Source organism: Pteropus vampyrus, unplaced genomic scaffold, assembly GCF_000151845.1.
Source record: "Pteropus vampyrus isolate Shadow unplaced genomic scaffold, Pvam_2.0 Scaffold22, whole genome shotgun sequence".
Taxonomy (NCBI): domain Eukaryota; kingdom Metazoa; phylum Chordata; class Mammalia; order Chiroptera; family Pteropodidae; genus Pteropus; species Pteropus vampyrus.
In genome coordinates this window covers 13,396,434-13,409,435 of record NW_011888803.1, presented here as the reverse complement: position 1 = coordinate 13,409,435, position 13,002 = coordinate 13,396,434, and the positions used below count along the sequence as shown (strand labels likewise).

Sequence of the window (13,002 nt, the reverse complement as noted above, 5' to 3'; positions counted from 1 at the left end):
AAGAAAAGCGGGAGTAACGGTACTAATATCGGATGAAATAGACTTCAAAATAAAAAAGGTAAAGAAAGATACTGAGGGATATTTCATAATGATAAAGGGAATCTTGCATCAAGAAGACATAACACTTATTAATCTATGCTCTCAATCAGGGAGCCCTGAAATATGTAAAGCAATTACTAACAGAACTAAAGGAAGAAACAGACCAAAACACTATCGTAGCAGGGGACCTAAATACCCCACTGTCAGATATGGACCTTTGATCCATTTGGAATATTTCCTGGGATAAAAGAATATGTGGTGTAGATCCAATTCAATTTTTTTCTAGCTAGCTTCCTGGTTGTCCCAACATCATACATTGAATAAACACAATGACTCCTACTATTTCTTAATCCTTACATTGTTTTAACTTTCTTAAATTAAAAAACACTTAAAAGTTTGCCTTTTTAAAGAGCTTAAACAAAGAATTTTGAAACAGAAAATTTTAATCATGTTTTGAAATAATTCAAGTATTTATGTCATGAAGTTTTAAATTTTCTAACACTTTTCTCTCTTCTGCTCACTCCCTACCCTGTTCTTTCTCCCGAAAGCAATGGTTTGTACTTGGTAGGAGGAAGCAGCCATATTTCACTGAACTGCTGCATAGTGACCAAGAAAGAGAAAAACTTCAAAATCCCTCACATTAAAAAATTTTTTAAATCTCCAAATATAGTCCAGAGCACTTTCTTGTCTTCTGTAGTATAAGACAGTTTTGGGCATATCACTGATAAAGTGACTGCCATGGTACATCTGGTTGAACTAAATCAGAACTAAATAAGACTTTTGACTGCTTGCTCTTTATTTATTTTTTTGAATGACATATTTCCAATTTTAATTTGAAAACATAAAATTCTATTTTTTATCAAAGGCTAAATGTTATTTATATAACAAATTATGAAAAATAAGTTAATGTTTCTTAAAACTTGAATATCTCCAAAAAAAAATCAAAGGCACAATCTCAAATTTTCATTATAATCACCACGATGCCAAAAGGCTATTGATCAAACTGGGTGTTTGGCTTTTCTAATGTTCATCTTTTTATCTGTTTTGAAAGGTAAAAAGCAAGCATTCACAAAGCTTACGAAGATCTGATCGAAATAAAATAAAAATAAAATATTGTAGAGGAGGAAAAGCATAGTACGAAGGGCTTATTCTTTAATTAAGCTCACATACCACTTGTAAAAAAAAATTAATTCAACTTTTTTATTAGGCCGTTTAGGTTTTTTCCCATTTTTGCTTTGGGTTTTCCCGTTTTTTTTTTTTTTCTTTCCGTTTTTACCGGATTTTTGGACTTGCCCGTTTTCCGGGCCCTTGGCCCCTTTTAAAAAATATGTCAGGAATGCCCTAACGTACTTTTATTTTGAAATTGTCCTTTATCTTCAGGTTCATCTCAAATTACTTCTCTCATCCTTCTAATCAGAATCAACTGTTTTAACCTCTGTGATCCCATGTATATACTTATTATACTTATTCATTGTGATCCCATGTATATACAAATTATACTTATTCATTCATTCATTTACTTATTTGACAATATATACTGAATGCCTAATATGTGCTAGGCACTGCTCTAAGGTTGAGGCTACGAAGGTAAATAAGACTGATGTGGAACTGAATGTTAGTACTCATTGTCAAACTTTTATTTTACTTAGCCTATTCTTCTACCAATTCGTGAGTCCCTTGAAGTCAAGGCTTATACTTCTTTTTTAAAAAATCTTTGTCCACATTGAGCACATATCATATTATCTTTAGGATGGCAGCAACTGGTTTTAAGACCTGGCTTTGTCGTTTACTGACATTGTGAACTTGAACAAAACACTTAGCTCTCTCTCTTTTCTCATATGTGAAATGGAGATAACAGTACCTGTCTTATACCAAATTTCAAAAAATAAAAAGTATTTTTTTGAACTATAAAAGAAAGCCACCAAATACTCTTCCACCTCTTCCTTCTCTTCTGCATAGTAGTAGTAGTAGTCATTGTTGTAGTAATGGTAAATGATGTTTCTACAACCCTGATGAACTGAATCATAGCTGGGCCATTTGTTTGCCTTGATGAACAGGGAATACTATTCAATGACCAAAGAAACTAACGCAAAATAGTAAGCAACAAAACTACAAAATCCTTGGAACTGGGCACTGAGTGGATGACCCAGGTGGCTCCCAAAGCCGGCATGGTTGTCCCAACCTGCTCAGCCTCACATCTCAGGGAATGCTGACACCTCCTCCACAGACATCTTGCTTCTCTCCTTTCTGCTGGAGGGCAAGGCCAAAAAAGAAACCCTGAGCATCCCAGAGGCTAGGTATTACTGAAGGAAGCACAGGCACTCAGTTCCTACCCAGCTCTGCCATTTCCTGGCTCTGAGACATGGCTCAGTCCCCTGACTTCATCTCCTTGTGAGACACTAACCATCTCGGATTGATTTCCTACTTGTACAAAAATCAACAACACAAAACTACAAAGTCCTTCATTAGCATAAGCAAATTTAGATATATATTTTGCAATTTTATCTCACCAGCTGATGGCCAACATTTATACTCCCAGTTAGATTTAGATGTATCGTCTATGTGACTGATGTATCATTCAGGGTTTAATCAGAGAAATAGGACCAACTACTACTAGGTGTTTATATACATAAAGGAATTTATTATAGGGATTTGACCTTATGCAATTGTGGGAGATGGTGAAACTGTCTTTGTATATAATGATGTAGTTTGAAGTTCACAGGGAAGGCAGTCGGGAAGGGAAGATGGACATATAAAGTACAGAAAAGCAAGGACAAGCTGACCCTCAAGAGCACAAGTTGTAACCCATAAGGATGAACTCATTTCAGTTCTCACTTCCTCCAACCTGGATAAAATGGGTGCCCTTCAGGAGATGCTGGCACCCTTCAACATGAAAGTAAACACATCCCTGGCTCATAGGTAAGTGAAGCCAAAAGAGGACACAGGGCAAGGTGGAGCAGTTGTAGGCCTGGCTACTGTTCCACTCCGACAAGCTGAGCCAGTAAATGAACAACATGTATGAGCTAACAGTACCTGCTCCAGTCTTCCTCGTGTTTACAAAAAAAAGTTGCTGCTTCACTTCTATCCTCCAAATTTCACGCCAAATTGTATCTTGTGGCCACACTAACTGGAAACATACAAAGAAGGAAATTCTGGGAAGTATAATTCATCCTAGCCAAGCTGACACATTACCAAATTGATTTACAAAGTGACACAAGCTACTACAATTTCACCTCTTGTCAACCTGGCACCCATACACATCTCTTTTAACCATACTTAATTCTCAAATGGAGACATAACACAGTCATGCTTCTATCTAACATATCACTATCCCCTTATATAAAAATATTCCCTTTCCTTAAAGAGGATAAAAATTCACTTTTTTTGTCTTTTGGTGATTGTTCTTCAAACTAATTCACATTCCCATTTGCTCTCCTGTAACTGGAAAAAATACTTGGCTTACTTTATATACAAACATTCATAGAAAAAGGAAAAGTGAATATAGGTATATCATAACTATTACAGTGCTCATTTCTATAAATGGTCACTTGGTCATAGCTGATATTTGTAACTACTTTTTTTCCACTATCAGTGCATATTCTCTTTGCCCTCAGCAAGTACTTCTGCTATCTGTAGTTCTTTATCTGGTAGGGCGACCCAAAATTTCATTCCTGAAGAATATGGACCACTATCAGCATCGCCTACATTGGGTTGTTAGCTTTCTACTGATTTTAATCATAGGACAAGGGAGTGCTGCATTCCAAATACACTTCTTCCTTATTACCCACATTACATAGTACCAACCCTATTTCCCCTAGATAGTCAGGCTCAATCTACCAATTCCTTTTCTTTGCCTATTGATTTACAAAGTGGCCAGAAGGAGGCAGTCTCAACTTTAAATTCAATGGAATCATTGTTGTATCCCCAGATGGACGAATTCTTCTCTTTGGAACTAAAACTTCTAGGATCAGCAGACACTAAAGTTGCAGGGGCAGGAAGCAAAAATTTTGCTAGTGGATCACTAGGAATAATTTTATGTGGAGCCACTCTCATTTCCTAGTTTCTGGACCCATGAATCCTAGTTATGGGAGAAATAGCAACATACATCAAAAACTATTTAGAGCATATACAACCTCCTGGAGGGTATTACCCCAACCCCAGAAGGCACTGTCACCTAACCCGTGCTACAAGTGAGACTTAATGCCATTCCTCCATTCTATAAAGCCAGCTACTTCAAGATAATAGGAAACATGGTAAGACCAGTGAAATTGTGAGTATGGGCCCATTGCTATATTTCATTTGCTGTGAAGTGAGTTCTTTAGTAAGAAGTGACGTTGTGTGGAATACCAGGATGGTGGAGAAGGCATTCTATAACTTCATGGTTTTAGCAGAAAAACTAGGAGAAAGGCAGGCAAATTTATATACAGAGCAAATGTCTAGCCCACTAAGAACACAGCACTGCCTTCTCCATGATGCAGTGGTCCAATGTAATTGACTTGCCACCAAATATACGGCTGGTTGTTTTGAGGAATGTTGCCATAGAAAAGTTTCAGTGTTATATCCAAATCCACCTTAGTGAGTGGAAGTCCATGTCGTTGAGCATATGGATAATCTACATCCCTGGCACCATGCACCTTTTGTTCATGAGCCAATATATACCTCCTAGTGGTTCTACTTCTTTTATTGAACCCTGACTAAATGAATTTGGTACAGAGGAGCAGAACCTTGAGGCTAGGTTCTCAGAATTGGTTCTCTCATCTTGCTTTTATAATATAATTCTACATTTATATTTAAAACATTGAAAGCACCTATATACAACTGAATAAATTTTTTGAAGGCAAACACAAACAAGGGTATTCAGGTTATACTTACTAAGGACTGAATCAACATATTAAGACAACTTTTTTGAATCTCAGGAGGTACATTTGCAAAACTTCTCTCAGACCAAAACCTTGCAAAATGCTTTACGATCCATCTGTTAAAAATCAAAGAATCCCAAGTTAGAGAACTGAAACTTTTTCATTATAATATTTGCATTTGCAATTTGTACATATGTTTTGACTAACCCTTACAGTTAATTTAGTGAGCTCTATGATGGACTTAATTATGCTTCCTTTTCGGTAAATATATATTTGAAATCCACTTTGAGTTAATGTGCATGGATTTTAATATAAGTAACAATGGTTGAGGTAAAATAAAATTGGTCTCAAGCATCTTAAATAACGTCCAAATCAATGCTTCTTCTCAATTGCTGCAACCAGTTAAGCTCCACACATTGTGTCCAAGAAAACATATCAAGTTGAGAATTTCCCAGAAAATTAAGAGAATGGAAGAACAAATTCCCTAAGTTAACAGCATCAGCACTACTTTAGATCACTTACTTCATGCAGTCAGCAAAAAGACTTTCCACTCCAACTGAATGAGCAATAATCAGACATTCCAGTATTGATGCCAACCTTCTGGGAATGGGCTAAAATTGATAGAAAATACTACATTTATTCCTTTTCAACTTACAAAAGCTAGAAGTATTTAGTTCATGAAGATGATCTGATTTATGTACCAAAACTGCAGAATAAATATGTGTAATTTAAGTCTGTTATTCTTTTAAAATCAAGTATCACTAATAACCTTTAATTTTATAGAATAGCATTGGAGTTATTTTAGCTGCCAAAATGTATACAATTTCTATTCTAATTTCATTTAGCTTAAAATTTTTTTTAAAGTAAAAGTGGTACAATAATTACTGGCACATCATGTTGCAATACAATACAATCTGCTTCTTAAAGTATAAATATAACTTTAAGTACATGTGCAATGGGAGGTCCTACACTGACCTCAGATAAAAAGATTTTAGTTACATAATAATTATATAACATATATTTAAAAGCACATATATAAAACAACAAATAAATAAAATGTATATACAAGCAGCAAAAGCCCACTGCTCTTGGTGGTAAGCCTCTGTGCTAAATGTTGTTTTGCATACTAACAATTTAGTTATTCCTTTTAGATAACTGGAGGTTCTCTAAGTTGTTCTAAAATCAGAAATGACTATCTCCGTATAGATTATACAATGATAATTCTATAAAATTAAATAATTTGGTTTTCTGACCCGCTTCAGATAAGCGTATCAAACTAGTATGCGTGAAGAGACTATTGGCATAGACATACTTGACAACCTAAAAGCTGCCAGAAGTCTGAAAAAGTATAAAGTAAACACAAGAGTTAAAAAGTCCAGCAGTTGGTATTTAGGAATGACCAGCCCTCTATAACAAAGTCCACTAATTGATATATAACAACGATAATTTCCACAAAAATTGTTAACATACAAAATAATTTGCTGCTTAAAGTAGAGACCGGCAAATTGTAGCTTGTTGGTCAAATCTAGCCCATTACTGTTTTTGTAAATAAAATTTTACTGGAACATTACTATGTTGTTCCATTTACATACTGTCTATGGCTACTTTTGCTCTATAACATCAGAGTTAAGTAGTTGTGATAGAGCCCATACAGCCCACAAAATCTAGAATATTTACTATGTGGCCTTTTACTGAAAAAGTTTACTGACCCCTAACTTAAAGGGTTAAGTTCAGCTCTCTAAAATTTTTACTTATATGGAAATGCTGATTCCCAAGTGTTTTTGTAATAGGATGACCGACAGTTATTTTCAAAATCTGCCTGTAGAATTTGAGGGAAACATATATTTAAACCATTACCTAAAAAATATTTTTAAATCAGTGGCAAAAAAAGATATGTAAAGTCCACTATAATCCTATAAATAAAGTCTAAAAATCATGTAAAAGGCAAGATTATGAAGTTAATGAAATAACTGAAGCTAGCTTGCCAGGAGTTCCATGGCCAGTTAACCACCATATTATACTCAAATTTGTGTTACTATAGAGTGTGTTACTAAAGGTTTATTATATCTAAGTCACTGCCGAGAAACTGCATAACCAAGATCTAGAAGTTAAAATTAAATATTTAAAAATATGTTTACACGAATATATATTATCAAAATATGTAAAGCAAATAATTTAAAGATCAGGTCAAATAAAACAGAAATTTAAAGATCAGGTCAATAAAAACAAATATGTTACCACAGCAATACAGACTACATTAAAACAAATAAAATAAAGTGGAAAAGTTTTCAATAAAATATCATATTAATAATTTTTTCAAATTCCATTTTCTGTTGTTTTAATGGCAACAAATGTCCCTTTAATGTTTTAAAACTAAGTGGATTATTAAAAGTAAAATAAAATAAGCTGCATATAACCCATGTATTGTCATGAGCATACTAAAAAATAGAAGCAATGGTCCAAAGACTATCCATAAGAGATTAATTTTTAAATGTTAGATAACATAGCTTCTTTTTCCCAACTAGTGCTGTCAACTATGCTGTGTCAAATTCCCCCTTTTCCATTCTTTAATGCTATTACAGGCAAATTACTTTTGGTACTGAAATTCAGTATAGTAGTTTAAACATCTAGCTCATATCTGACTTAAATCTTTCCCTGCCGCATCACTGACTACATTTATAGTTGGGAGATATGGAATAGGGACTACAGCATGGTCTGGTCTCCTGCTCCTCTATTTTCTGGGTCTAGATCCTATGGAAGAGGGCTATGAATGGCTATGGTCACCTTATATAACTAACCAACGTGGCAGTAGAGAGATGTCCTTGACTTTGCTCTAATTCGTATATTAGCAGCCTTTGTTGATGTGGTGGCTTTTAGGGGCAGACTGGATTTCACCCTAGCCTCTCAGTGGGTAAAAATTCTTCTAGTGGTTCATGATGCACAATGACTCCCTAGGTGGGACACAGTGTCATTTGGCTCTGTATTAGTCTCCTCTAATCTTCATGGGACCACTAAGGTCTTCCTCCTTCCCTGAGTACCATGTGTAACAGGTATGGAGTGAACTCCCCATACTTTTTTTCTATTTATGACAAAAACTACTGTCCCTAAACACCAGGCTAGTACTGGCTTCTCCAGTAAGCCTCCTTCTCCCTTTAGAAATCCCTACATTCAAGTATACTCTCACTGGTTTCTGAAGCATAGTCTAGGCTCTCCTAAGAAATCTCTTACCACTTTCTTTTTTTTTCGTTAATGGAAGCTCCAGAGTGGGCTAGTTTTATAGATATGGTAGCTGTCCCTCTGGAGGATGAGAATATATTATTATGTCACTGCAGATACCCTCTATTTTTAATCTTTATTTGGAATATGCTAGGCTTTCCCTCCTAACTTCCACTTGGTTGAGGAAATGGGAGAAGCAGATGAAAGAAAAGGAATATCTTTCACCAGAATTCTTCACTTTCTACAAAGCTGAGGACACCACAGACTACACTCTTTCTTCTAGTTCCCTTACATGCAGAGGCTGGAATAAATGGTTGATTAAAAGTAGCTGAGAAGTTTAATTGTTTCTCAGTAAACCCTGAGGAGGTGGTAGTGCTGCTGCTGCTGCTGCTGCTGCTGCTGCTGCTGCTGGTCCCAGCAGTTCATGGTTCTGTTTTAGTACATGGAATGCCTCCTTAGCTATAACTTATAGAGAGGTAGGAAAAGTCCTATCCAATACAAAAATCTAAATTTAAATGTTATTAAAATTACCTAAGTACAATTCATAAAATGCATATTATTGCCTTGAGGGGAATATTGATGTGAACAATTCTTAGATTTGTTTTTTGTTGATTATAAAAGTAATATGTGATCATTGTAGAAAATTTAGAAAATGCAGAAAAGCCTGAATGAGAAAATAAAAAGTAACCTAGTCATAGAGTAAATGAAAACAATGAAGAATCTAAAAACAATGTGCAAAATGGCATCTGTACAAATGCACAATATGGGATCTTTCTTGAGACAATAAATTTATGTTTACATAAACTAAAATTTAAAAGCCAGTATTTATTCTCCACCTGAGCAGGTAGAAGAGAATTATATTCCAATATTTTCAGGGAAAAGTACTGATGAAGTACAATGATAAACGCACTTTGATAAATGAAGAAGGTAACTTTGGTTCCTGATTTCCTTTCTCTTAGTTCCAAACCCTGAGCCCCGGTTATACACTCTACCTTTGAATTAAAGGATACTCCTATATCCTTTCAAAACCCCTACCTCAATTTTATTTTACTTAAAATGATGTTAATTAATGTCTGTTTTTTGCAAACATACAATAGGAGTTATTTCTCAACTAAAGTTCCCATTAGTTAAATTGACTTAATATTTTTAAAATTTAAAGCACTATTCACTATCAGGGTTAAAAATCTAGTAGGTAATAATAGGTGACTTTAAGCACTGGATAAAAGATTTCTGAGAGTCAATAATTACCTTCTGAAAGAAATTACAATAATCTCTTCTTAAAATATAGATTGCTACTTCTTTTAATCCTTCTAGTCCATACATATCGGCCATATTGAGTATCTGACTAAAATAAAAACAGATATAATGTTAATTCTCCAATTTAAAAACCAAGGCATAATACACAATGGTTTCCTTACAATGTATAGTATGTTTAGAAAAAAAAATCTGAATTATTTTAATTCTAACTTTCTGCCCTACATGATAGCTATTCTTTGTGGATTATAAAAAGGATACAGGCCAAAAGTTGAAAGCATTGTCACATGATCTGAATAGTGGAGAATAAAAAGAAGTAATTTTGGAGATGTTTCAATCAGATTCTCCTCAGATTCTCAGACACATATATCAAAGTCCAGAAACTGCTCTGAAAGCTGTTAGTTACAGAACTTTTGTGATAAATTTGTGTAATAAAAATTTGGGGGTGGGGGTTGGGAAACTGACACTTATCATAATGAAAATGCTTACAAATGACCCTAAGGTTGGAGACAGCATCCAATGACTCAGGTTTCCACTGCTTCTTTCATTTGTCAAGTATTTCTGAACATCCATACATACTCTAGGGACTTCGGAAACCAACAAGCCTTGAGTGCACGATAAAACGCATATAGGTTTTCAGGGGGGAAGCTTTAGTACTTAATCCTTGTGACTCAAGATGCTTTCTCTCCAAAATCATATTTATTAAGTTTGCAATTAAAGAAACCAATGAATATTTAAAATTAGAAGAGGAGCTTTCATTTGTCTCATGTTAGAATAGCAATAAAAGGAGAAGACATCTAGAAAATTAGAAGAGCAAGGTAGATTTCATTCTCCAGTAGGATTTTAACAGCTTAAATGGCATTTCACTATAGAGCACTTAATCACATCCTCGGTGGTCTTTAAGATGTCCATGTTCTTAAATTAATTTTAATGTTTTTCTTTTTAAAAGAGATATCAAAGTTAAAAAATAAAGTGGTAAAATAATTGTTCAAAATCTGATAAAGGTTCAATCAATTTTATTTTATAAAAACCTGCCATTTAATTTCCACAACAATATAAGGTTTTTCTAACATAAGTCTAATAAAGACATTTCTTAATCTTATGACTTTAAGTTGCTTTTTTTCTAAATACAGTAACTTATTATTTTTAGATATTCTCAAACACGCACAAGATATGTTTCAAAGTGACACTTTGAAACATAGCTCAACAAAACAGAAGCCAAAAAATATTAACACTTTTATATTTAAAATTATTAAAAGTAATACATACCCAACATTAGCTTTGTCTGGAAACTCCAAAGTTCCTCCATATATAAAATGCATCATAACATTCATTTCTACATGATTTATACTGAGAAATAAAAGAAAAATAAACTCAAATTCAGAAATAATTATAATTTAACTGTTATCAATGATATTATTTTCCCATAAACTTTTAGCCAAGATAAAAGTTTAATCTCACTTTTATCTGAAAAATACATTCTTCCAATAACATCCATGCCGGTATACCATTAATTTAATATGAAGTATAACTGCAGCTATGGGTTTTTATATAAGTTACAAAATGTTATTATTGTATTATCAAATCACTGATTACTTGTTAAGCATCTTCCATTATAGGCTTTAGGAGTTAGAAAGTATCTTAGAGGTCACAATTCAACCTCTGGCTCATTAAGAAATCCTCTCCTCAGCATGTTTGACAAATGGCCTCCAGTCTTGCTTAAAGCCTCAGATGGGCAACTCTACTCACTAGAAAGATTCTTGTTATACTGTACAGATTTTTAATTAGTAATTCCTATCCAGTGGCTCTAGCTTGACCACTTTTCTCATTATACAGGTAAAAAATAAATGTATGACTTAAGAAGTCGTCTAGAGTAATAATCTTTATGTCCCGATGACTGTGGGATCTCAAACTCTGAATTCATAACCTACTTCCCACCTCAAAATTCTAACAGCATCTAGATTATCATCTACATGCTTAAATCAGAGCCTAAGGTTCATCTAGATCTTCTTCCTCATTATATCCCATCTTTTACATCTTCAAAACTTACTTGAATTCAGCCTCTCCCTTCTCACTACCCTGGTTTGGCCTCTCATTTTCTTTCAGTACTGACAGTATCCTCTCATGCCAGTTTCCTGCCTGAAATAATCTCCTTGCCTTCTGTTTCCCACATTGCTATTAGAGTGACTTCACTAAAACGTAAATCTGATACAGTCTTCCACTTTGAAAACCCTTCAACAATTCTCCACAGTCCTTAGAAAAAAAGCCCAAATTCCTTAGCTTGGTGTACAATGTTTTTTTCTCATCTGACCTCTGGTTCTCCTTCTTAGCAGCTCTTTCAAAATAAGTGAACTACTCATTTCCTATACCTGAACTACTTCCAATGCCTTATACATCCATGCCTTAGCACATACTGGCTTAAAATACTCTCCCTCTCCCTCGCATCTTTCAGACATAAGAGACCCGTGACTCTTTATCTTTGGTTGTTTCCTTAATGCCCTTAAGGCCAAAAGAAAAAAAAAAAATCACTGTATGTTAAACAGTCATAACTAACACCTATTTAGCACTTATTATGAGCCAGTCCCTGAGTTAATAAGCATTTTGAATGCCATCAGCTCATTTAATTATCATAACAACTCAACAGTAGATACTATTAGTCTCATTTTATAGATGAAAAAACTAAAATTAAGTAACTTGCCCAAAGTCAAATGGCTAGTGATGCACTGGAATTTAAATCCAGGCAGACTAGCTCCAAAGCTTGGGTTCTTAAGGAGTATACTACTACATATACTTCCATTATCAAACTGACTTGTAATATCTTTGTTGGCATACTTCTTTCTCCTTCTAGATTGAGTTCTGTGAGGGCAAGTTTTGTATCTCATCCTTGCATCTCTAATAGCAGCAGAATGTCAGCATTGATTCAATATTCTCAGGATGAGAAGATTTTCCTTTCCACACATAATAGTGGAGCTATGCGGTGAAATCAGGTAGGGACAATGCTGATTAGATCCGAAAAGTTTGTTAAGGATAGCATCTAAATACATGCTAAGGGAACAAAAGGAGGAAGGCAAGAAGAAAAGAAATGGAGTCCCACAGCGTAGGCCTCAGAAAGGTATTTGCTTTGATTCTATGGCCTTAAATAATATACTCTCAATAAATGTTTGATAAATGTTTAAATGAATGGTTTATTAGGGCACTTACAGCATCTTCCAAAACCTTCAGAGGAAAACTCAGTTAAAAATATATAAATAACTTTATAATTAATTTTATAAATATTAACTGGCCCCTACTATGACCAAATACTGGTTTCTGCTGATTCAAAACTCCAAGTCTTTATTTTAATACTTAGAAAAAAAGTCAGTCTCTAAATATTCTCATTTATATGCTATGGATATGACAAGAATAATTATGCCACATTATTTGTAGTTGGTTAATCCAAAATACTAGCATAATTACTAGAATGTATACTATTCCATACACTTCCCCTCAAATATCAAGAGCCATTCTTATCAATGTTAATGAGAATTGGTCATTTATGTTGAATGAACAGTTTCTTTCAAGACTTGACATATTTAAGCAAAAGATAGCAATGACTAAATAAAACCAAAAAGTTTATTAAAATAAATTGCAAAAT

At 34.2% G+C, this 13,002-nt stretch overlaps 1 protein-coding gene across 10 annotated transcripts in view; it reads right to left on the bottom strand.

Annotated features, from left to right (window-relative positions):
- The window catches only part of KIAA1107 (KIAA1107 ortholog), a 90,475-nt gene that overhangs the window by 23,225 nt on the left and 54,248 nt on the right, over window positions 1–13,002 (bottom strand). For all 10 annotated transcript variants that reach the window (XM_023528106.1, XM_023528098.1, XM_011355640.2 and 7 more), the window contains 4 exons: window positions 10,638–10,718; window positions 9,363–9,459; window positions 5,421–5,509; window positions 4,912–5,014 (listed from right to left, as the gene is read on the bottom strand). In XM_023528106.1, coding sequence (XP_023383874.1) covers window positions 4,912–5,014; window positions 5,421–5,509; window positions 9,363–9,459; window positions 10,638–10,718 — 370 coding nt within the window. The remainder of the gene's footprint in view (window positions 1–4,911; window positions 5,015–5,420; window positions 5,510–9,362; window positions 9,460–10,637; window positions 10,719–13,002) is intronic.